This window comes from Lonchura striata, chromosome 15 (genome assembly GCF_046129695.1).
Source record: "Lonchura striata isolate bLonStr1 chromosome 15, bLonStr1.mat, whole genome shotgun sequence".
In the NCBI taxonomy this organism is placed as follows: domain Eukaryota; kingdom Metazoa; phylum Chordata; class Aves; order Passeriformes; family Estrildidae; genus Lonchura; species Lonchura striata.
The window spans coordinates 8,574,232-8,599,391 of NC_134617.1; the positions used below are offsets into that span (position 1 = coordinate 8,574,232).

At 41.9% G+C, this 25,160-nt stretch overlaps 1 protein-coding gene across 2 annotated transcripts in view; it reads left to right on the plus strand.

Moving 5' to 3' along the window:
* Window positions 1-22,199, plus strand: part of TRPC7 (transient receptor potential cation channel subfamily C member 7) — a 64,491-nt gene extending 42,292 nt beyond the window's left edge. Inside the window, exons 5-11 of one of the 2 annotated variants that reach the window (XM_021549466.2) lie at window positions 3,360-3,593; window positions 5,266-5,530; window positions 11,662-11,857; window positions 14,781-15,002; window positions 17,191-17,271; window positions 20,251-20,326; window positions 21,062-22,199. In XM_021549466.2, coding sequence (XP_021405141.1) covers window positions 3,360-3,593; window positions 5,266-5,530; window positions 11,662-11,857; window positions 14,781-15,002; window positions 17,191-17,271; window positions 20,251-20,326; window positions 21,062-21,204 — 1,217 coding nt within the window. In that variant the 3' untranslated portion in view covers window positions 21,205-22,199. The remainder of the gene's footprint in view (window positions 1-3,359; window positions 3,594-5,265; window positions 5,531-11,661; window positions 11,858-14,780; window positions 15,003-17,190; window positions 17,272-20,250; window positions 20,327-21,061) is intronic. The other variant, XM_077786685.1, reaches the window with a different exon arrangement.
* The last annotated feature ends 2,961 nt before the right edge of the window (window positions 22,200-25,160 follow it).

The following is a 25,160-nucleotide window of genomic DNA, read 5'->3' on the forward strand; positions in this document are numbered from 1 at the left end:
CTGCACTGACAATCTTCTCTGGCCATTTTACCTGCCCGCCTCCATAAAGTTTCAGCAATATGTTTCAGCAGTAATGTTTCAGCAAAACTGAGGTGCAAGTTTGGTGCACATGGCCTGCAGACACCTGCACTTGAGCCCCATGTGTGACCCTGAATTTCAAGGATTGTAAAAGCACTAAGGGTAGCAATTTTGGTGCTAAAATCTTACAGAGATTATAAATACCTGTGTGCAAGTAGAAATATAATTAAAGTGGCCAACATAGACCTACCTAGTGGACTTCTCTGATGGAGTGACTGTGTAAGTACACAAGGACAAGCTGCAGATGTCATTTAACTGGACTTCTGTAAAGCCTTTGTCATGGATCCCCACAGCATCCTTATCTCTAAATCAGGATAGATGGATTTGATGGGTGGACTGATAGATGCATAAGAAAGCTGTTGGAGAGTTGTGTGGTCAGTGGCTCAGAGTACACTGATGGACATCAGTGACAAGTGGTGTCCCTCAGGGGTCTATATGGGGACAAGTGTTCAATTCCAGCATTAATGACATAGACAGAGGGCTCGAGTGCACCATACTGAGCTGGCAGATGGTAAATGCTGAGGCCGACACACCTGAAGGATGGGATGAATTGTCCAGACAAGTTTGAGGAATCATGGGGATCTCATGAGGTTAAACAAGACCAACATTCCCTTTGTACACGGTGCACGGCAATTTTGGCTCATGCACCCAGGGCTCATGACCTTCCTTGGCTGCCTCTTCCCGTGGCCAGTCCCCCATCTCTTGCCTTCAAATGAGGAAGGTTGGCATTTTCCTTGTGAACAGTATGGGCTGAAGTGTGCACTGAAGGCAGGAGGGTTTATTTCTAAACCCCACTGCCAAAGCAGCCAGGGTAGAAGTTGAACTCTGGGTAGATGCAATTTGAGCACTATTAATCTCTTAATCCAGCAGCCTTTGGTGGACCCAGGAAGGCTCAAAGGCAGCTCTGCAACATCAGCTGCTCCTGATTTATGTACCAGGCCACAGGATATAAAAATCTGACAAACTGGTTTTGTGCACAGGTGGTGAACAGCAGTTCTTGCACACTCCCATTTTTCTTCCAGATGGGCTGTGCCTATATCTTGACTTTCCTTCCCCTGCTGAAACCAGAATTGCCCATCAAGGTGACATTTCTGATTATCCCTGCTGTGGGAAGGAGAGACATGCAGAAGCTGGAGCCTAGGAGCTGCTCATATCCCACATCTCTGAGCATCAAACTCAGGGAAATACCCCCTGCCAGAGCCACTGGGGGCCTCAGGAACACCACACTGCAATGTAATCACATCCCAGCAGAGCTGCTTTGTCTAAATACTTCTTATTTCTTACACCTCATCTTATGTCTCATCCCCTGAATTTTAGCTGATTTTTCTCTTCTCAATACTTTTACTAAGGAAGCTTTGAATTACTTTCTCACAATGTGTATACAATTACCCAGCAGTACTGTAGCTTTTCTACTTGTCCTGAATAGACATTTTTAAAAAATTATTGCCACAAAGTTGGAGAAAAGAATGGTGGAAATTATAGGCCAATGGCATGTTACTTTCACAGATAGATTCTTATTTTAGTCAGACTCCTCAATTTTGGACACTTCTCACTTCATTAATCTGTGATTTAGGTATATTAAGACAGCAAGATTAGAAATAAATTTGGATGGGAATGATTTCTGGTCATCAGTGAACAAGTGCTTTGTTGGGCAATGCTACCACATGTGATATTTCCTTAAGTGCTTTAGTACCTTTATAAAGCACACGTGTGTAATGCACAGGGCTAATTGCTCCCATCCATCATTTCTGGAATGCTTTTTTTCCCAAAGTAGAAATGTTTCTTTAATATTTCATCCTTGCTCCAGGAAAATTCCTGACAAACCAATTCTTTTGCCTTCTCCCTTAGGCTATTTATTATTAAATCTCACTCAGGGTGAGTGACAGTGTGGGATGAAGTTCCTGCTTTCACACAGCCAAGCACTGTGGAGGAGGAGAACGGGAGGCTCCTCTCCCGCCCTCTGCTCAGCATTCTGCAGATCCTCTCTCCAGGGCAGACCTACACTGGGCATAACCTAAATCAGGGTACATCTCCAGGCAGATTCCAGGGCTGTGCAGGTCACAGGCTCACTGTGACCTTGGCTGATGGTGCTATGGATAGCTCAGTTTTCCCTTTTCTCTTTAAATCCTTCCCCATGCACAAGCGCTGAGAGCAGCAGTTCTCCACTCCTCCATCCTCGGGCTAAATTCCCCCTGACCTGTTTCCCTCTCTGTAACCCGACTTCCATCACCTCTGGGGATACCCTGTGCTTCAGGAGGCTCAGAAGTAGCCAAGCAAAAGCATTTACGTGCCACACCACGAGAGCTTCCAGCAGAGAGGATGAAAGGAGTTCACAGAAAGGAGAAAATTGTAGGAGGTCACATGGAAATTGGCAGGCTCTGCTCCTTCTTGATTAAACGTGAATTTTGCTGCTGCTATGGAAACAGGACTGGTTAGAGTGCAGGAAATATTTATCAGTGGGTTAAATATTCCAGCACTTCAGCTATTCGGAGCAAGATTTCGGCCCTGGAGCCCTGCTGGGATTGAAAGTTGGGCAAATTGGAGAATCTGACCTAAGATCTTTGACTAAATTCACTTGTCCACTCCAGCTCTTCCTAGTAGGACATGGATGTCAAATATTCAAATTCACTAGGTTTGGCATTTAGGTTTATATGTAAGTCTGTTGTAAGAAATCATAAATTTGGGCTAAACTCAGTGTTTTCGTAGTGGTAGTTCAGACTATAATATATGAAAATTCATTATTTAATACAGAAAGCTTTATGAAATTGGAAGGACAGAACTTCTGTCTTACCCTTTTATAATCATACTAATCTTACTCTTGAACAGTTCTGTTTGCATTCTCAAAATGGACACACCCACTATCTTGGGGAAGGAGGAAAAGAGCAGCAGAGCAAGCAGAGCCATCTTCAGTGCCACGGTGTAGGAAGGTCATTTTGGGGACAAGAGAGGATATTACAGTTTTCTGACTATATCAGCAGTAGAATTTTCTAGTGTCATCAGAATTTCTGAACAGGGCTTTTTCTGTCATCATCAAAAATCAGCCTTTCCATTGATTTATATTTTGAGATTTCTGCTTCATAAGCACAAAAAGACATACAAATTAAAAGGCTGTATTAATTTTTAATAAAAGATTACACGATCCATTCTCAATAAATTTGTTTAATTAAAGGGTCTTTTCCTTCAGTCTTAGAAGCCACTGCAAGCAGGAAACAAACAGATCTGTCTGAATACAGAAACACCTTCTGTGTTTGCCAGTTAAAGGTGCTCTGGTCCCTCCACAGGTATGATATGGTCAGAGTGCAAGGAGATCTGGGAAGAGGGCCCACGTGAATATGTGGTGCATCTCTGGAACCTGCTGGACTTTGGGATGCTGTCCATCTTCGTGGCATCATTCACTGCCAGGTTCATGGCTTTTCTTAAAGCATCTGAGGCACAGCAGTACGTAGATCAGTACGTTCAAGATGATGACCTCAATAATGTCACCCTTCCCCCTGAAGTTGCTTACTTCACCTATGGTAAGATGCTTTTTGCTGTCTAATACTTCCTGTTCTTTTAGGTTAATGTGTGGGAGTACTGAAAGCAACTTTCTTTTTGTAATATTTATATAGTTTTCTTCTAAATAAACCAAATTATTTTCCCTACATCTACCCATTTCAGCCGTCTTCCTAACCAGTCAGAAAGGACCCGAACCTCATTCAGCCTCTGCTCTTGTGCTATGGCTACATTCAGGCCAATCACATCCTGAAAATCTAGCTTGAGCAACAGATAATCAGGAGCTCTGAGTGACCAGAATAGAATTTAAATTACAGATGAATTAATCTGCTTGGCTTTCCAAATGAGAGAGGAGGGAAATGTGTGAACAAACACAGAATCTGAGGCTGCTGTATCTCTGCATTTCTGTTACATCCAACACCTCTACAAAAATAAATAAGAATAGCAATAAAAATAGCTGCTGCTCATCAAAACCTACATTTTTGTAGAGCCTGTATCAGCTATAAGTGCTGACATTGGGAAATGCAAGCCACAGCAGTGCCTTGAAAATGTTCTTTTGGATGGCTGAAATGGTTTTCCTGTGCTGTACAGAAATGAACAGAGCTTCACATGAGTGTGGGGGCTGGAGACACTGCACACCTCTGCACGCTCTGGATGCAGCCTGGGCAGAACCCACGGGGATTTTGGCTCCAGGGGGCTGCAGGAGCTCCAGGGCTGGGCACTAAGGAATCCCAGTGGCCCCAGCAGCTCTCGCAGCATCTCACATCCCTCTCTGCCCACACCAGCCAAGAGCCACAGAGACTAGGCTGTGGCTTTTCCCTCTGTGCCTGGCTGCTCACCCTTTTAAAGTGAGTTCATGGTACAAAGGTGCAAAGGGTCCGGAACAGAATATCCCAATGAGATCCTGGGAATTCGACCATCTGCTGCTTTTCCTTTGGTTCAGATTATTGCAAATAATGCCTAAGTTTCCTGCTGTGGCCCTGAAGATGTCACATGTTTTAACTGTGAGTCACAATCTTTCCATCAAGAACCTGAGTTGATGCAAAGACACTTATAAGCCATATTAATATAAATGTTTACATTTCAGCAGATTAGGTAAATTATGCATATTTGGGGCTTTCTAATGTAAAAATATTAGAGTAATTAGACTTCAGAAAATGGTTTTAATTTAGAGGTAACATGAAAATGGTACACAGTGTTTATACTTGCTTTATCTGCAAAAATCCTAACTTTCTTATCTAATGGTGGGGATATAGCTCTTGATCTCCCTAATGCTTCCTTTCCAAATACTGACACAGTGCCCTGTATCCAAATCCACTACTGTACTCCACATGTTGTGGTCTGGTTCTCAGACTCAAAAGCTTCAAAGAGAGAAGGCACAGCACAGTTGATATTCAACTAGGAAACAGAAAATATCAACTTTGTTTAAAGCCATGCTGTTTGTTATTTTCACTGTGTGGCTTCAGTAAATCCCTGTGACTTGATCATTTCCTGCCTTTACCATGTGAAAAATACAACTAATTCGCTGTAGTTGTACTGCATATTGTGGTCCAGTGAACAATTGCCCCAAAGTTGTTTATTTCTCTTTAACTCCCACCCAAATGCAAGACTGAGTCTGGCAAAGGGGCATTTATCATAGCAGCTTCCATCTAACCCTTTTTGTGACTAACACCTAGTGTACATGTATTGTTTTAGCCAGGAACAAGTGGCTCCCCTCGGATCCCCAGATCATTTCAGAAGGCCTGTATGCCATAGCTGTGGTACTCAGCTTCTCCCGCATTGCTTACATTCTTCCAGCCAACGAAAGCTTCGGCCCCCTGCAGATCTCTCTGGGGAGGACCGTGAAGGACATCTTCAAGTTCATGGTCATCTTCATCATGGTGTTCCTAGCCTTCATGATTGGGATGTTCAACCTTTACTCTTACTACCTTGGTGCAAAGTACAACCCCGCGTTTACAACGTGAGTACCCGCGGGAGGGAGGATGCTCCCAGCCCCTCCAGCCTGCTGCTGACACAAGCTCTGCTCAGCCGCCTCCTGCTGCAGCTCTGTAGGGAAATCACACCCAGGCTTTGACAGGGAAACTTGTTCCACAGCCTGCAGCCCTGCCAGCCAGCTCCGGGCCTGAGTGTAGGGAAAGGAGCAGTTCAGAACCGGTTATTTCTGAAAATCAAAACAGCAGATCAGGGAAATGTTCTGTGAGATGTTCAGTTCAATGTTTCAAGAGAAGCAGTGGAGAAGTTAAACCTAAGAATCCTGTTCTTAAACCTGTAAGATGAAATGTATGTAAAATGAGGAAGCCTTTTGCATCTCTGAGACCAGTGTTGTGCGTTCAATTCCCATAGGGTCCATTCATTTAAGAGTTGGACTCAATGGTCCTTGTGGGTCCCTTCCCACTCTGCAATTTTGTGGTCTGTTTTAGGACATCATTTCAGTGCAGCTGTGATTATTGGGTGCCCTTCTGCAGAGCCAGCTGCTGCCCATGGTGCTCAAAACAGAGTAAAGCCACCCAGGGTGCCTGGGATGTGGGGTTCAAGACCTGACTGGGAACTTTTCAGCCATGTGAAGGTTGCACAGAGCATCCTGCCAGGCTCCTCCCCACAGCTCTGCCTGGACCATGCTCACTCCCAGCCCTGCAGAGCTGTCTGTGCTGGAGGTCCCTTCCCTCACCTTCTCAGGGATGTTGGGAAGAGAAAGAAGTTGGCAAATGCCAATGGAGTGAGGTTCAGCGTGAGGCTGCTTTTGATCTTACAGCCCTTTGGTGGCAGGACAAAATGCAGTCTCGATTCTCCAGGACCCCAGGGGACAGCTGAGGTCCTGAGGGAGTTTTCAGAGCAGGGGACAGTCCTGCTGAGTATGAGGGATGTGTCCCATGCATGCAGGGGAAAGCCTCCTCCCTTGCACTGCAATGTGGCACCAGCACAGCACTGGGACAGTCTGTTTTGTGTCTCACAAACCCACCTTGACTTGCCTTAGGGACACAGAAGGGGCTTTCCTTCCCACACACCTGTCTGTGGGGAGATTGGCATGATGTGTTCCCCTTGCTGTGAGCTGACTTCCAGGAAAGCACTCCAAAACCACGGTGCCTGAGCCCACAGTGGTTACTGTGTGCACAGCAGACATCTGATGCTGCATGTGATGTGTCAGCTCTGGAACGTGTTACACAGTGAGCCTGGGGCTAAGCTCATCACTCCTCTCAGAGAAATGACCTTTCCAGCATTGTTTCTGTCCTGCAAGTGGCTGTTGCCTTCCAGTTTCACCACACCACCCTGTTGTGCCACACGTAACCTGTAGCAGAATGCTTACTTTCCCTTGTTGAGCCAAATTTGCTTTCTAGACCTCTCCTGGGGCCTCAGGGTGCATTTTAATGGAAGATTTGTAGACCAGAAGCATTTACATCTATCTGTGCTCAGTAGTTAGCGAGAAGAGAACTGAGTGTGTGGGATGTGACTTGCTACAGGTTTGAAAAGAAGAAGATGCCCTTGAAGCACAAGACTTAATGAGAATCAAGTCAGTACCATCCCTGACTGCCTGGTGGCACAGCAGCCCTCACTTGTGGCATCCCCCAGGCACATCCCTGGAGAACAGCACTGACAAATCCCAGTCACTGATGCAATTCAGCGCAGTAGCTCTCTTATTAGCACTCATTATCTAAGTACATCTTCCAGTAGTCACTTTTTATTGAAATAATGATCAAACATTCACTAAGATGCTGACTGCTCACTGGAGTAAAGATTGCTTTAAAAGCCCAAGGGTATTTGGACTGGGGAGAGATCCTCCTTAACTTCAGCCTGCTGACTACTTCTCCTGGGGGAACTTCACATTCTTATAAAGCAAATTTTCAATGAGAATAAATTTTCCTTTCAAGAATTTGGAAGAGACTTTAAAAATACTTACTTTCTTCTGATTATTTAAACACACAGGAGTGGCAAATGATGATCAGTGAAAATGAGCCTTTTCATCATGTGAAACGAGGAGAATAGATTTACATTCTTTCTGAAAATCCTTCTTAGACATTCCGTGCAACAAACGAGAAGCCCTGTGGTAGACAGTCTCAAACAATTTTAATAAGCTAATTACAAGGTTGTTTTGGCTGATAGGCAGACACCAGTTGTAGCAATGCTTCCTGCTCTATTTTTGGTGGCTGCTTGTTGGCCTTGCTGAAGGTGGAGATCTCCTGCTGCCATCAATTTACTCATGGAAAGGGGGAAGATTTCAGTATTAGAGCTTGGGTATTACAGCTGTTCATTCACTGAAAAATCACTGGGGCAAAAAGGGGAAATGATTACTGTGGTGTCCTCATAACCCTTCAGTGACTGCTGCAACAGCACAGAAGGCGTTTTTTGGGAGCATGTTTGTGGATTTTAATGAGGATGGGTGAGTTTTACATTGAGTTTTACAGTCAGAAATGTGACTATTTAACTGTGGGACCCAGTTCTCAGAGTCACCTGGACAGCTGTGACAGAAAAAGGCCCATTGAATTTGTGCCCTTAATTAACTGTGGGCAGTTCCAAAGAGTATTGACAGGTCCCTGCATTGCCTCAGTGGGGAACCTTAAGCAAACAGCTGCTCACTAAAATATTTCAAATTACAATTTTAAGAAAGGCACACCTTCCCAGGGCAGTATGTAAACAGGAAAAAAATGTATACTGAGAGAATTGCTTGCTTAGTTCTAAAGATAATAGCTTGTGAATATTTGGTTTAACTTTTGCCCTCCATTTCTACTGTACTTTGAATTTGTGTACTCAATTTCTTCTCTTTTGTCATCTACAGAGCAAGTACATAGCACTCCAGTGGCCTCTGATTTATTATACAAAGTTTCATTTCTTTCATTTTTTATGTTCTGGAAGCAGAGGAAATAAGGATGCAGTTGTCTTTACTCGACACAGTTAATATAGAGATAATTTAACTTACCATACTTCCAAAATTTTTTGGAAGTTCTTCAGTGCTGAAGAGCAGATCATTTCCACAGCAGTTGCCACCATGCCAGCTATGTTTATCTGTTTATCAGATGCTGTGTACAGCACACAGCTCTTGAAACAGCCTGTAATTAAGAACATGCTATGCAAACAAAATCAAAATGGAGGCAAGTCTGATTGTGTTCATCTTGCTTTCTGCATCAGAAATCAGGCTGAAGACTACAAGGCAAGGTTTTCTGTCTCACCCTCCCCAAAGGGGAATGTGACTCACTGTTCAGTGCCAAAGCTACTTCGAGGCTTGAAGGCTTTTTTCTACTTGTTTTGTTTTGTCAAAATGTGATAGTTTTGTAGATTACATTGCTTTTTTGGCAGAGTTAGTTCTCAAAATCATTTAAGGAAATAAATCTGAAAGGATGCCTTAAGGTTTCTTAAAGAGGAGGGCACAAGACTGATAGCAAGTGAGAGCCTTGCCATGATCCTTTGCTGTATAGTGAGGAAAATCTGCAAATAGATAATTGGCTCTGGTCTGTTAGGAAGCATCACCTTCCTCAGTGCAAAATCTTTAAATTTTACTGAAATAAGTGTAATGAAACAAACAAACAATCTCCGTGGTCTCCCCAGTGCAGTCAGTTCTACCACAGTAAAGAGGGTGATTGCTGCATAGCCACCTCCACAAGGAGCATCTGCCAATCTGTCACTGCCAGACCCTCCTGCTGCCAGGAGATGTCAGTTTGGGCAGAACACCTGATTTCCTAAATCCTTCATTTGTTTGCCTTTGAGAAGGATAAAACACCTGCTGACCTTGCAGGAAGGGGGTAAATTGCTCAGCTGGCAACAAGGAGACACATTGGCATCTTGAAATCTTTGAGAATTTGGCTCCCAACATCCTCCTCTCATGTTTTAGTGAGATGTTCTTGGAAAAAAAAAAAAAGGCACAAAAAAACCCAACTGATGTTCTCTGCAACCTGTGTCAAATCTCGTGCAACCTGGCAATAATCTAAAAGGGAGAAGGAAAGAGTCATCCAGCCATTCTGAAGGGTAGGGATGGACTAGAACAAGGTCTTCTTAAATCATTTCCTCTGACACAGAGATGCCTGCATCTGCCTGGGGGCTCTGATAAACATCATTTTGGTGCTACAGGTGAGGTCAGCCTTTCCAGCAGCCTCTCAGTCCCACCACAAGCACTGGCCCCTTACCTGACACTGGAAATAAGGTTTATGGACATTACAGAGGAGCCTGGCACCCCTGCCCTTACCTCTGGTGGTCAAGGCTGCTTGCAACTCTCAATTTACTTTTCAAAGAGAATCTGGCACTGCTCGAGTATAGAGGTCAATGTTTAAGCTGCAGAAAAGGAGCAGAGCTGACACATTGTATTAAAATCTGCCAGTGGGATGGAAAACTGAGGGAACCTTTCTAAATTAAAAAGGAAAGTTAATAGCAGAGCGCAGCTGGGCTCAAGGCTGGGGGTTATGATTTTTATTAGTTTGGGAAATCACCTCAGTGATGGGTTTCAATGCCAAATTTCATTGGTGTATATGTGTTCCTTAGCTGGGAAGTGCAATATCTGTGGGAGAAGCAGTGGCCAGATTGCCACTGTGCAGTGGAGTCTGACACGTTAATGCCAGGTCAGCTCAGCTGCAGATGAGGGCAGGAGAAAAGAGCCTGTAAATGTGTTACAGGAGAGGAAAATAAGGTGGAAAAGTGATGGCACCTGAGTGTAGCACAGTCAGAGATCCCCCAGGGGCATCTCTACAGCCATGCAGAGCCACAGGGACCAGGGAGTGGGGTACCAGTGACTCTGGTCATCCAGGAAATTGTGCAACATTTATTTGAAACATCACTGGATGTTACTCCCCACAAAACAATATACAGAGTAAATATTATACTCTTAACAGCAGTTTTACTACTAGTAGTAAATGAGATATGGAATACTACAAATTTTGATGGGAATTAAAAACCAGTTTGCTGCAGCAGAAAGGAGCTGTCCAGGAATCTGCACCAGCTTTTCAAAGGGTTGAAATTAATTTCTCTTGCTTTTATGAATGTTGTAATTGATGCTGGGATTGATGTAAGGTTTATTTTTCCCATTGAATATGCCATGGTTTGTATCTATAAGTTGTTTTAATAAGCAGATTTAGCAGGATTAGTCTGCCACCCTAGTAAGAAACATTTCATCAAAATAATTTTTATATGGCATTGTTTCATTTGAAGGTGTTACCTCCTGGCAGGCAGGAGGAGAAAGGAGGCAATTAACTGTTAACAGGCTAAGGATTACTCAGCAAAGGCAAAATGCCTTCTAAGTTAAATATTAGGCAAAATGCTTTCAAAATGTGCCAGCATCCCTCCTCCTCCTCCTTCTGTCTTTTTCAGCTGGGGCTGCTCCCCTCCCCTGTTACAGCCCCAGATCCTTGGATCAGGCCCTCCTTTTGACCTGTTAGTCTGGCCACATTCTTTCCAGCCCCATTTCTCTTTGTCATTGGCTTATTTCCCTTTGTCCTATCTTTCAACCTTTTAATTTTCCTCTTGCTCCTTTCTACCTTCAAGCAAGGATAATAATGAAATCAAAATATCTCTCTGCAACATCTTCTACCACTCCTTAAATCCATTTTTTTTCCCTAAAAAAAAAATGTGTCTGACATGTTTGGAGTCCCAAAGCAGGATGGGAAGAAAATCAGACTATGGTCTGACTATATATGTGTTCTTTATATTAATCCCACAGTGCAGAACTTTTCATTCCCTTCTCCTGGGTAAAAGACAAGCTTCTCTTCTGCCCTGGAAACTGCATAGAAGGAGGTCAGACTTGCTTCTATCTTCTTGGGATGAAAAAAGATGAGTGAGTGAGCAGAAGCAAAAGCCCTACATAAAAAGTTTCAAAATGCAAGTTGTCCATGGATTTGTCATCCCTATTAGGGACACAAAATCCAAGTGTAATGCACCTGATAAGAACAGATGGAGCAAATCAGGGCACACTGTAACTTTGTAGTATTAATGAGAAATCATATTTCTTTATCAAATCAGGAAATATGACTTGGCACATCCCTGGGTCATGGATAATGGGTTGCAAGAACTGTGCCAAGACATATTTATATTTGTGGATTACTGCTTTTATTATTAGCATGTGGCCTGGCTAACCTGATGTCAACTCTATAAAGAGATTGTTTGTTTTATTTTTAGGGTAGAAGAAAGTTTTAAAACCTTATTCTGGTCAATATTTGGCTTATCTGAAGTGATCTCTGTGGTGCTGAAGTACGACCATAAATTCATTGAGAATATTGGATATGTACTCTATGGAGTATATAACGTCACTATGGTGGTTGTGCTGCTTAATATGCTAATAGCCATGATTAACAACTCCTATCAGGAAATTGAGGTAAGATTAATCAGATTATATACTCAATGTACTTAATTATTACTGATAATAAAAATGCTAAAATCCCAAGGAGGCTGTAGCTTACTCTACGTCCAAGGTTAGAATCCTGAAATCACACATGGTATAACAGTTAAGGCTGAGTCTACCCCCAGATTATGATTGAAATAATAATCAACAATGAATAATTTCTATAACTATTTCAGCTTCTTTGCTTTTAATGACCCTCTGTGAGTAAACCAAATTTCCTTTACATGTATTTAATGCAAGTAGCTTGTGATATTTTTTTATTCCCTTTGTTGGTTATGATAATCTATCCATGTGTATTGCCTTAGCTGCACATGACAGAGTATGCTTATGACAGAGTAATATTTTTTCTGACTTTTTGGCCTGTTTTCTACTTCTTAAACACTCCACCCCATGTAGATCTGAAGCTCATGTGTATTCATGAAAATGTTTAAAAATTCCATATTTTTCAATTACCAAGCATAAACTTGATACAATAGTTTTGAAGATGGTCTGCAAAACATGGCTTTGTGGACATTTAGAAAATCCATCTTTTAAAGTATATAAACAGAGCCCTCAAGGAATATTAATAGGTTTCTGCAGAAAGGCATTTGCAGGGTTTACCCAGCCCTGCTCAGTAGTGTGGCTATTAGCAGAGTAGATTTGCTAAATGCTTTGAACATAAACAACTCTCTACTAATCTAAATAAAGGCAGGGAAAAAATACATTATTTGGATAATGTTAATGTTGAGTCACCCTTTTACTTCTGATTTGTTAAATGTCAAACTTCTGCAGTTGGGTTTGTAGTAATTACTTGTCCTAATCTCCCCTCAAAACCTGACATTGAAAAAGGCCAGGGCTGAAAATATTTTCTCACTGTAATGTCTGATTCATCCATGAACTGTAGTACAAATATAACTCTATCCTGTGCATGCTGTAACTGAGTCTAAATGTCAGAGAGACCTTACATATGCTCTCTGCCCTAGAGACTTTCAGGATTGCAGGAAGCAGAGTCATTTCTCCAAAGGTTTCTAATCACATAGGATCAAGCAATTCCCTGAATCCTACTCACTTGAAACAAGCTTTACTTCAGAAGGGGTCTCAGCCTCTTACTGCATGTTCTAGTTTATTGTAGTAGACAGAGATGCTCTTGAAGAAAAAAAAAAAAATCACTAAAAATATCTGAATAGGTGGCTTATATTAACTTTCCAGTTTAAACTTTGTGATGGCCATTTTCTTGGCAAAATGGTTTGTCATTCTTCTTGATTGCATGGAAATTTTCAAAATTTTGGTAAAGATTACTTGTAAGTATCAGCAAGCGAAACAAGTGTGAGTGTTTGGCCCAGATCCTCCTAATTGAGGAAAAACTAGTTCTTCTCATAGTAATTCATTGCAGTACTCACTAGTGTGAGATTTAAAGAACTCTCTGTGAATCTCTGTGAAAATTAGAGTTGTAGAATCTGAGTCATATAGGTTGGAAAAAACCTATAATGATTCATCCAGCACTGCCAAGGCCACCGCCAAACCATGTCCCCACGTGCCACATCTACGCATCTTTCAATATCGCCGGGTGGTGACTGACTGCAGAGAAAGTCTTCATTGCCAAAGTGTTTGTGTGACCAGAGCAATGTCAATAATGTGCTGGGATGGACATTACTTAGGAATTAAATTCCATTATGGTAGTGGGTAGATGGTTTACTATTACCTGGAGAGATAAGACCATATTTTCCTGCCTACCATTTAACATCTCTCTTAGCTGCTTCTTGTTTTCTTCTGTTTATGCCTCAAGTATTGGCACTTCCTGACAAATTTGGATTAATGGAAATAAATCCTTTTGCTAGCCATAAAACAGAACTGCTCCCATCAATAGTACTTTTAACTGCTTAACAGAAAGGCATTAGAATTGTTCACCAGTGGTTTGTTCTGTAATTCAACTAAAGGATTCTGTGAGGTGCAACCCCAAACCACGAGAACAGCAAATGGCAGAAGGGAATGCTGCTGCTCTAGTGAAGACACATTGCTGTAGCAGAACTAATCTCCATGGTGTCAGTTCCTGAGCAGGTTCCAGAGGCACAGGGTAATCAGAGGTTATGAACTCCAGCAGAACACAGATGTACACCAGTACAGGGAGCTGGCAGATCCACACCTCTGCTGCTGCTTCTGCCCTCCATGTAAAGCACAATGAACACAGCAGCACAACAGCTGTATCTCACCCTTTCTTCTGCCTGATAAATGCTCCTGATACATGGCCCTGATCATCCTCCTGTATAAATGCCAAGTGAACGATTTCCTCCATAAAACATTTGCTAACCTTGCCCTTGTTACTTGGAAGTGATCCTGGCCCACTTTGACAATTCATAAAGGAGATTCAGACACTGAATGATGGAGTTATTCTCCACCTTCATCAGTGGCAGGAGGTGAATAGTAGGAGAATTAGGTGTCACACAAGAGGAAATCAGCTGATGATAGAAGAAAGCAGTGTCTGAGCCTCCCTAAGGGGACTCCAAGCCAATGCAGTGGTAGCAGATGGCACAGAGCATTGCAGCTCATCACAGACAGGCTTTGCTGTTGTTGTGCTCATAAAAGTTTCTTCTGCTTTCCATGTCTCTATGTTCTGATAGATTTATCAGCATAGCAAAAAACCCAGATTGTTACTGAGGAACCCCACTGATGTACAAGGAAATAGTCTAATATTTGGAAGACACACACACTGTGTTTATGCATCACTTTGTTTAAATTTTCCTTGTTTTGAAAACAACAGAGAAGCCTACAAATACATGTTTTGTGCAGGGACCTTGTTCTGGTGGGCAGAATTTGGTTGTAGCTAACTCCTATCTGTATGTTTGTCCTGGTCATAGCTGAATTCCTTCCTATTTACTAATTTGGGTGTTGACTTGTTTTTCCTTCTTCCCTTCCCAAGGAGGATGCAGATGTGGAGTGGAAGTTTGCACGTGCCAAGCTCTGGCTATCCTACTTTGATGAAGGAAGGACTTTACCTGCTCCTTTTAATCTAGTGCCAAGCCCTAAATCATTTTATTATCTCATACTGAGAATAAAAATGTGCCTCATAAAACTCTGCAAATCTAAGGCCAAAAACTGTGAAAATGACCTTGAGATGGGGATGCTGAATTCCAAAAAACGGGTATGTTTTATCTCCACTTTTCAGCTTCTTTGTGGAAAGGATTCATGCCAGGGAGCTTCTGCAGGGGGTTGCATGGTACCCAGGGACTGTGGGGAGATCACAGCCTCTCACAGGACTTCACCACTGCACGTTGTTCTACCACATTGCAAGCAGAGGGTCCTCCCAAAGGTGCAGCCTCATTGCACCGGGCGCCAGGGAAAAGGCAATTTTTATAAAAAAATGTACTCCAAAGCCAAATAAGCAAGGTCAGAGAGAGGGGCAGAAGCAGAGGCACAAACAGGCTCACAACTTCTTTGGCTCAGGGCCATTGTTCCAGGCTCTCCCAGCAGAGCTGTGTGACACTGCCCAGGGAGGGGACAATAGCCCACCTTGTGTGCAGCCCACCCTCAGCTGTAGCCTAGAAAGGGAGACTGAGGAGAAGGGAAGTTGGAGGAGGCTTTGCAGAATTTGCCTTTGGGGACAATGTAGGCTGCTTTAAGGTCTGCCTGGATCTATTGGAGGAGCAAACAACTGAACCTCCAGCTTGTGGTGAACCATCCAGGTCCTGGTGAGCCCTCCAGCTGTGGTGAGCCCTCCAGCTGTGGTGAGCCCTCCAGCTGTGGTGAACCATCCAGGTCCTGGTGAGCCATCCAGCTGTGGTGAACCCTCCAGCTGTGGTGAACCATCCAGGTCCTGGTGAGCCCTCCAGCTGTGGTGAACCCTCCAGCTGTGGTGAGCCATTCAGGTCCTGGTGAGCCCCTCAGTTCATGGTGAGCCCTCCAGCTCCAGGCAAAGCCCACAGCCTCCAAAGAGGATCATCCTCCCAGCAGTTTGGGAGAACTGCTCAAATCAGGTGTTCACCCAGTTTCTGCCAGCACCTAAATTGAAGGGAGAAGTTTGTCCATGGGGTTTACTCTGTATTATCAAATAATTCAACTATCAGCATGAGAAGCATTGCAAAGACAGAAAAGCATGTCTACAAATTCATTTAACACTGCTATTGATTATTGGAAGAACCACTAGAACAGTGGAGTCTCAAAATGAAAGAAGTGTTTTCTCCTTCAGCTACCTCAAATAATGATTTTTAAATGTTTTAAAAATGTTATTTGAATCAGACTGCACTAAGCTCACTTTGTTTGAAATTTAATTTCTGCTTCAAAGACTAAAACAAAGTAATAAAATTTTCTCTAAGCCTCTCCTTCCCCAAGCCAGATGAGTGAAAGTGTCTGGCTTGCCCTTTTTCATGGAACTCATGCAAAATTCATATTTTCCATGGCTTTAGCATAAACAATTGAGAATATCAGTCATTTCTTGCTTGCCTATTGATTTTGTTCATGTATCATCTTCAAGAGACTCTTTAAGCTCATGATACACCTGATGAGTAAGAAAGAATTTTTTTTTAAATTACACTATTACTTCAGACTTTTAATCTAATCATTATAAACATCCTGATTTGAAAGAAAAAAAATAATCAGGATTTCTGGTTCAACCAGGGAAGAAAAGCCCTTATCCAGGGCCTCACCTCTACATATGATTGGATATAGGTACAGAAATCTGTGATATTTATTCCTCTGAATAAGTGATTTTTTTTTGTTGTTGTTAGTATTGGACCAAAAACCTCAGAGGTGGATTACAGTCAAAGAAACTTCTAACAAATAATTGTGGGTAGTGTCCAGAAAAGTCTCCTTGGAAGCTTCTAGACCCTCTAGAAGCCTCTGATTAAAAAAAAAAAAAAACTGTCTGTTTAAAAAATGCATATTTTTCTTTACCTGAAAGAAATAGCAAAGCTGTTTTAAAAGGATCTGTGAAAGTCAACAGGGTTTCAGAATTTGGTTTTGTACCACAATCTTGTTCTTTCCAAATACAAGTAGTTATCTTTCTTGTGCTCTGAATTGATAGGCATCAGACTCATTAACATAAAAGTATTTTGTGCCTCTTAACACCTTATTGTCTAGAACTTGTGTGTGAATACCATTTCTGTCTAGATCATCTAGAATCCAGATTTTTCCATGAATTTTTGTATTTTTTGGGGTTTTTTTGGTTTTTTTCTGTCTTCCAAAAATTTCCTTTTTTGCCCTGAATGTTCTGGCCTTTACTGCACATTTCCTACTAAAGCTAAAGTTTTTCTAAAGCTCTTCTTAGTTTGGGGCTGTCTGGGTATGAGAAGCTATCACTGATTTAACCATGCCATGATGTTTTATAATTTCAGAAAGTTCGCTTTCACTCCAGCATTCAAAACACAGAGAGTTTTTCTGGGAAGAACGCTTACACCAAGCCCACAAGATACCAGGTAATCACAGCATGACAGCAAAAGCCAGGAGAGAGGTCTGCCAGTGCCCAGCTCTTACCTGCAAGAGCCACGTTTGCCCTCTGCCAGCCGATGCTGTCCTGGCATGTGCCAGGCTGGGCACTGGCACAGGGCTGGGCTGGTCTGGAAAAAAGGAAGTCTGTACCCATGGAAATACGCATGGTGTTAGCATTTGTCATGCTAATTAATGCCACTCGAGGGGGTTTCACTTAGTACTCATCACCCAACCTTTCCTCCTCCCATCTCGCATTGCCAGATTTCATTCCCCACGCTCAACCATCTCTCCAGCTGCTGCATTCACATTTGCATGTGCTTCCTCTGGCAGTGCCTCGTCCTGCCAAGCTAAACCTGCAATGTGCTACGGTTCAGAGGTGGCACAGGGTACCACAGCTCTCTGTCCAGCACCAGCAGATGTGTTATTTCTTGTGCAAACGTGTCCTAGGGCAATACAATGAACGGAATGCGCCCCGCAGGATTTTTGCCTTCTTTTTTAACATAAATGGGAAAGGAATCTGATGGCAAGTGATGCGTCTGAAGGGATGGACATTAAAGACAGATGAGGAAAATAATAGTTAAACTGGCTAAAATGTGGAAGGGCAGTTTCAGAAGTGCTTTGTCTTGTGTTGGTAGAGCTTCCAGCACAACGGGCTCCCAAGCTGTTCAGCACACCAGTAAGAATTTCTACCAGTTTTAGAATTTTTTCATGCTTTTCTACCAAAATAGAATATCTAAAAATCTAAGTTAGAAATAGGATGCATTCACTCTGGCATCTGGAGTTAGTTGGCTTGATTCTATCAAAGGAAAAGGGATGAGAGATTGTGTCCTGCTCAAAGTGGCATTTCAGCACTTCTGGCATGTTCCCATTCATTCAAACCCACAAGCGATGTGTCAGCCTCTGCTGAAATTGTCTCTTCCTGTAGCTGTTATTTCTCAATGAGACCACCTAGTGTTTGTGGTAAATTAGACCTTTATTTCCAATATTTAAAAAGGTGACTGTGAAAAATAGAAAGAAAAAGATAAGTACCTGTTATTTTGTTTTAATAATGCTAGATTTGTCTTCAAACTACCTTAGAACATTTCAGTTGCTGCAGAAAGAAAATGCCCAAATAACAGAAGGAGAATGTAATAGTCATGATTATCTAAACCTAAAGAAGAAAAAGAAGCAACAGTGTTGTAATCTGACTAGAAAGTTTTTCTTCTACTACTGGGAAAACCTTTGAAGCAGTTGCTTCTTGCTTAGCAGTGTTTATTGAGGGATGTATCTGCAGTCTCTGCAGTCTGTGTATTTAAGACTGACTACATATGAATAGTGCTTTAGAGGGATAACAAAAATACACAAAATTTAAACATGCAATATTTTGAAAAGCATGATGAACAAGTCAATATAGCTGCCATGATTTGGGAATAAAGTAGTCTAGGAAAAATAATACTTTTATCAAAGAGAATGTGGGAATTTGTATAAGGAGAGGTGATGTATCATTTTTTCCAGGTAATAAGAACCTGTGCTCTGATTCCTTGTTTTAGTCTAAATATCCCCTGACTTCTGCTGTGGAAAAAAATTACTTATTTTTGGATCCAGGATTTCCCTACTTTCCCCAAACATTACTTCATTTATGTTTTCTCAGGTGACAGCCCTACCTCCCTCTGGATTCTCCTACCTTGGCCATCTCCAGCACACCGTAGGTGCACTGTACCTCATCTCTGTACCTTAGTGACTCACCTGCTTAGCCAGATGCCTCTGACATACCAGGGCAGTCTTAGTCATCCCATATTCCATGGTTGCATGGCATATACAAATAACTGGATCCTTCTTTGATCTTCACAAGCCTTTTGCACTGCTATAATCATTATTTGGCTAGTCAGAAAAAAAAAAAAAAGAGCAGGTGTGCTGTTTTCTTAATCTGTATTTCACACCCTTTGTAGCATTTTTCAGATGCTCCAAGCAGAGATGTGAATGCTCTGTGAAGAAGTCAGTCCATGCTGGGAGAGGCTTCTCCTTTAACACTGGACATCTGGTCAATCAAAGGCACTGAGCTCTCTTGTGTTTGCAGAGGATTTATCTCTGCAAACTTCTGTCTCTGAGAGACCAGTTATTTTTATGACTATATATTTTTATTCATTTTTTCCTTTATAGGTTTTTTTTTTTTTCCCACCGGGGTGTTCTTTTCTACACTGAAGATGAGGCCATGATCTGTACCCCAGTGCAACCCATGACTACCAAAGTTATTTTCCTTCTAGATAAATTAAACTTAGACATCCTTGGAACAATAGCACATTGCAAGCTCATATCCACAACTATCATCTATTTCTATACTTACACTTCCTTACTAACAGTCATCTTCCATTTTGTAATTTTACATGGCTTTATATTTTTCATCACATATGTCTCTTAAAATCCACCATTTCTATAAGAAACTTTTCTCCCTTAAGCCAGGTTCCCCACCTTTGTTCAGACTCTCTTTTCTCTGTCCTACTCTAAATTTATTTTCTCTTAAAAACCCAATGACAAGGTTAACAGATCCTTTCTGTGAACCTCAGGTCAGCTGCATTGTGAGTTTCCTAACATCTTTAATTAACCACTTATTTCTTCCTGTAAAGTACTACTAGCAACATACTAAAAGAAAGCTCTGGATCCCATTTCCTTAGCTTTCTATTGGATCATCTATGTTTTCTCTTTATCTGTGGGGTATGCTCTACATTCACATGCAGCCCACAAAAAACCCCAAAGTGCTTCATATGCGGGGTCATGATTGAGTGTCTGTCAACTGACTACTGTAGTACAATGTTCACAATATAAAATGGAAAACAAATGGGAAATAATAATAATAATAATAATAATAATAATAATAATAATAATAATAATAATATCATCCCTAGTGAAACCAGATGTTTGAGTTGCCCATAGTAAGGCTGGAATGTGGACAGTGTCCCACTAAAGGGGTGTTTCTGTTCTCCTTTCAGAAGATAATGAAGCGCCTGATTAAGCGCTATGTGCTGAAGGCTCAGGTTGACCGGGAAAATGATGAGGTCAATGAAGGCAAGTGGAATTTTGTAATTAACCCACCTAATGAGCATGTGCTGTTACTGCTGCTGATCTGGCCAGTAGCAGGGTTGAGCTTATTTAAGATCCTCTGTAGAGAGAGCTTGCTCATGCTCACACTCAGGTGAGCAGTGCTGCCTCTGAGCCACCCTTGTGCCCTTGAAATTCCATGTCCTTATTTTTCCTTAGCAGAACACATATCTCACAGGATCTTACCCAGCCCTGCTCACCCCTGTAGCTCTCGCTCACCTTCCTTTACAATCACCAGGGTATTGCCAACACCCAACCTTACCTTGGTGTCTACACGAAGCCTTTTCTGACTGCCCTGCCCAGGCCTGCCCCAAGGACCCTGTTTTGAAGGGATCCAGGTTCCTATTGCTGTGGTGGCATGTGGGATTTGTGTGCAGATGGAAAAGAGCCTCTAACACCTCTTATCTGCTACTCTCCTGCAAATCCCCTATATAGGTGGAGATCAGTTTGTGGAGAGAGAACAAATTTGAGAAACAAACATGAACTCTCCACATATTTACTGTTGCTGTTGGTACCACTATTGCAAGTACAGGTTATTCCTTGTAAATACAGATATTAAGTGCATAATGCAGGGAGATCAAATGCAGCTCCACACACGTTCCTGACCAAACACACTGCAATTATTGCTCTCTCATATCTTGGAACCATAGGGATTACTGACTTGGTTCACTACAGGCTAACAAGAACATTTTCCTCTTTCAGGAGAACTTAAAGAAATCAAACAAGATATTTCCAGTCTCCGCTATGAACTCTTAGAGGAAAAGTCACAAGCTACTGGTGAGCTGGCAAAACTAATACAGCAGCTGAGTGACAAGTTTGGGAAGACCTTAAATAAGGACATTTGATGGTGAATACAGAGAAAGACAACTTGTTTTCTAAACATTGTTCATTCTCAACCAGCATCTTAGAGGGCAAAAAACATGTGAAAGATGGGCACTGTACACTCAGCTTCTGCTGACAAGCAAGTGTTAGTAGGAGCACTTTCTGTTTCTCCTGCACTTGGTGAGTGACCAGTCAAATCTTTTCTGATACAAAAGTGACTTAATGGTAAAAATTGATGCCCCTTGACATCAGAAACAGATGCACCATAGAGAAGGCACCTCCAATTAAGGGCAAAAAAAGGCCAGATCTTCATTCACCTGACTCCAGAGAAGACAATGGAACTGTGCTCATTAACACCAACAGAGGCTGTACTGATAAGAAATGGGTGAAGCCTGAAGAAAAAATGTGCCAAGCATATTCCCTGCAAAATTTTTTAAATTCCTATTCTTGGGTGTGTACTCTCCTTTTTCGTTTACATTGGCAGCCCTGGATATAACTTTGATCAGCATTATGGCTAATAAAAACATAATGAGAAATCATCTGTTGAAGTGACCAAGGCAGTGAACAAGAAGTAGACACTGACAGCATTGGAAAAATGAAATCAAGCTTGTGGGGTAAATTATCCTTTAACCTGATGAAAGGATTGCCAGCCAAACACTCCTGTCCACCTTTTCCAGCTGTATTAGCTAGTCTGCTGATGGATATGGTCTCTTTGTATGCACTTAGCCTCTCTTTTATCTTTAGTCGATCCCATCTCTGACAACAGTGTACTGAAATACTCGTAATGATGTGAAACTCACTTCCCAGGAATACCCAGAGATAAAATACCTTGTGCTAATGTATTCAGTTCAAAGAAAAACATTAATCCAGAGACAGCGATGCAACTGAGCTCAGCTTTCAGATTCCAGAGGTCAAACTGCAAGCCATAGAGAGAGATCAATAACAAAGAACATTGCCCAGTAGTTTCCAGCCTTGAAATTTGTACAGAAAGGTTTCAATAGAACATTCTGACCAAAAAAAAAAAAAAAAAAAGGAAATAAAATAAAAATCATTGTAGAAATTGTTGTCATGTTCTTGGCTTTTACAGAGGATGAGAAAGGGATTCAAACTGTTCTCAGGCTGTGGCAGTGGAAGGATCACACTTTTTCAACAGGAAAGTTGTCTGTGCAACACAACTGCAAACATGGATGGCTTGGGTTTTCATGGTTGACTACACGATTTCAACTACTTAAAGCACACCTTACTACTTGGGAACCATGGAACTGGAGTGTTTGTTTACATAAGACACCTATAAAATGTACATGACATCTAGGTTTCAGCAGAGACAAACAAGCAGAGCCAGAAGGTGACCTGTGATCAGTTCTTAAGTGCCAGATGAGAATACATATAGCCTATTAGAATAATAGTTATATTTGTACAAAAATAAAAGAAAACAAAATAAAAAAGTGTACTGTACGTAGATCTGTTTAGAGAAAAAAATACTGTATTTTTACCTTTAATAAAATTATCTTGTATACTGTAATATTTTTACCTAAAAATGGAAACAAAATAAAATTACCTCATAATATTTTGTTGTACACTGAGTGAAATATTTGCTTGATCTTTTGACTACATGGCCTTTTTTCTTTTCGCTTTCTCCAACAATGAAACAATGAAATCATTATATATATATTATATATATGAACACTGAAATCATTATACAAAGTCATTTTACCATAGGCATTCTGAAGCCTGAAAGAAACAAAATGAAACACTTAAACTAAAATACATAAATACATTTTAAATTAATAAAACTAGGGAATGGTATTTACTCAGCACTTTGGGCTGTCTCCCGCAGCAAATATTGCAAATATATACCCAGTTTTCTCTGTAAGAAGAAAGAATATATTTCATGGCAATACTACTTGTGCCCTCCCCACCTTTCCAGCCACTGTGTAAAACATTTTTTCCATTTGAAAAACCAGCCCTGTTGTCATAGCATATTCTTAAAATTTTATCTGATTACATCTCTACACTGGGCTCCTGATCAAAGTATTCCTTCACCCTTCCTATTTAGTGTTTCAAGGATTTAATTAATATTGTTCTAGGTAGAACTTACAAGACCACCACAATTTAAATTTTTCATGATATTGAATACAAGTCCTGCAGAAAGGTTTAGCTGAAATGCCATGATGCATTTATGTTTTGTATATTTAAATGCAGCTCAGCAAAATGCCTGATCTACAGTACAGCAACACCTACAGGAGTATTCTTCTATGCTGAATATTGCAATCAATGCACGCTCTGGTCAGCACAAAGAGCACCACTTTGTGGATAACTTTGGTGTATTTTTGGGTCCCAGGTGGAGGTGCAGCTGTGCCCTCCCAGCCTCTGCACAGGTGAAGCAGGGCAGCCCTGCCACAGGGAGTGAGCATGCTGCTCTCACCCAGGAATCTCCCAGGAAAGAGCACAATATTCTCTAGGACTTCAAAAGCAGGCTAAAAGATGTATTAAAAATATTGTTAAAAAAACTATTTCCTCCCCTTTTGCATTTACATTCTTGAAAGTATCAAAGTACAGAGACTTTATATAAATATTCATGACAAGTAAAATCCCACTACATCAGAGCACTTTTCTCATCTGGTCCCAGTAACACACCCAAGAAAGTTGCTCGCTGTGCATTAATGGACTGTTGGCAGAAGCAGAGTTTATTCTCCAAGGTCAGTTTATAAGAAATTAAAATTAAGAAGCTTCACTGAAAGAGAAGCCTGAAAGAACGTAAAGAGTTTGAAGAGGAAAAATCAAGGAGGGTGAGTGCCAGACTGGATGACACCTGAGACACATGGGTCCCCTGTCCCATTTCCCATCACCAGGGGACTGCTGGCAGGGCAGTGTCACATCAGGCACGCCCTGAGTTGGATTTGGTGCACTCTGTAACACCCCTGACCTTTGCCTTCCTAGTGCAGGTCTTGGTATTCCTTGGGCAAATTAATACTGTGAAGGCATGGAGCTTTACCCAAATTATTTGTAGATAAACAATTAAAACTTTTTATGGGAAATAAGAGAGGACACATAAAAAACTAATCTGCAGTCCTCCACACAAAGGTGAATATTCTCCAAGAGATGGTCACAATTCTGCAAATACCACAGGCCAATCAAACTGGAATTTGAATAGACACCTGAGGAGGATCAGAACAAAGTCATTCACTAGCCAGTATTGATTTATTGACTGCCCAAGCCTCTAGACGATTGTTTCACACCTTGCAAAGGCCAAACCAGTCAGCTGCTGCCTACAGAGAGGAAAAAACAGCAGGAAGCATTAACAGGACTTGATGTTTCATGGGGCTGAACTGCCTGGTGTTAAGCCAGGGACCTCTGCTGCCCAGAGCTGTCCCTAAACAAAGGAGCTGCCCAAGGGCACCATGGCCCTGCTTCCAGCAGCAGGGCATGGGCTGTGCAGCCACAGGGCAGATGTGATGCTTCATGCACATCTTTGCTCTCCAGCTGGATTAATTCTGCCTGCAACTTTGTGGAGAATGACTAACAAATACTGTCCTCAGTTCCCGAAAAACATGGTTTAAAAGTAAATATTATGAAGAATATGAATGGTATAATTAATAATGGCTTACAAGGCTGCCTGCATACTGACCAGAGCTCATATTAAATTGTCAGAGCTAGGCTTTATTTTTAATTAATCTACATGAGGAAAGCATTTCCAGCAGGCCAAAAGAAATTGCCCTAATTAAAAGCCACGAGAAATGAATGATCACTCAGTAAGGACAAGCCAGGACACAGTCCATCACCACAAAGGCAGGAGAGCTGAGCAGCGAGGACAGGGTTCCAAACACATCTCCAGCTGGGAGCAGATCTCTGCTGCACCACAGCTGGCTCTGGCTGCAGCCCTGGGAGGAGACAGGAGCAGCCCTGCACCCTGCCACACAAACCTGTGCAGCCAGCAGGGCACTGCATCCCCCAGGCTGGCAGGCTGTGCTCACACGGG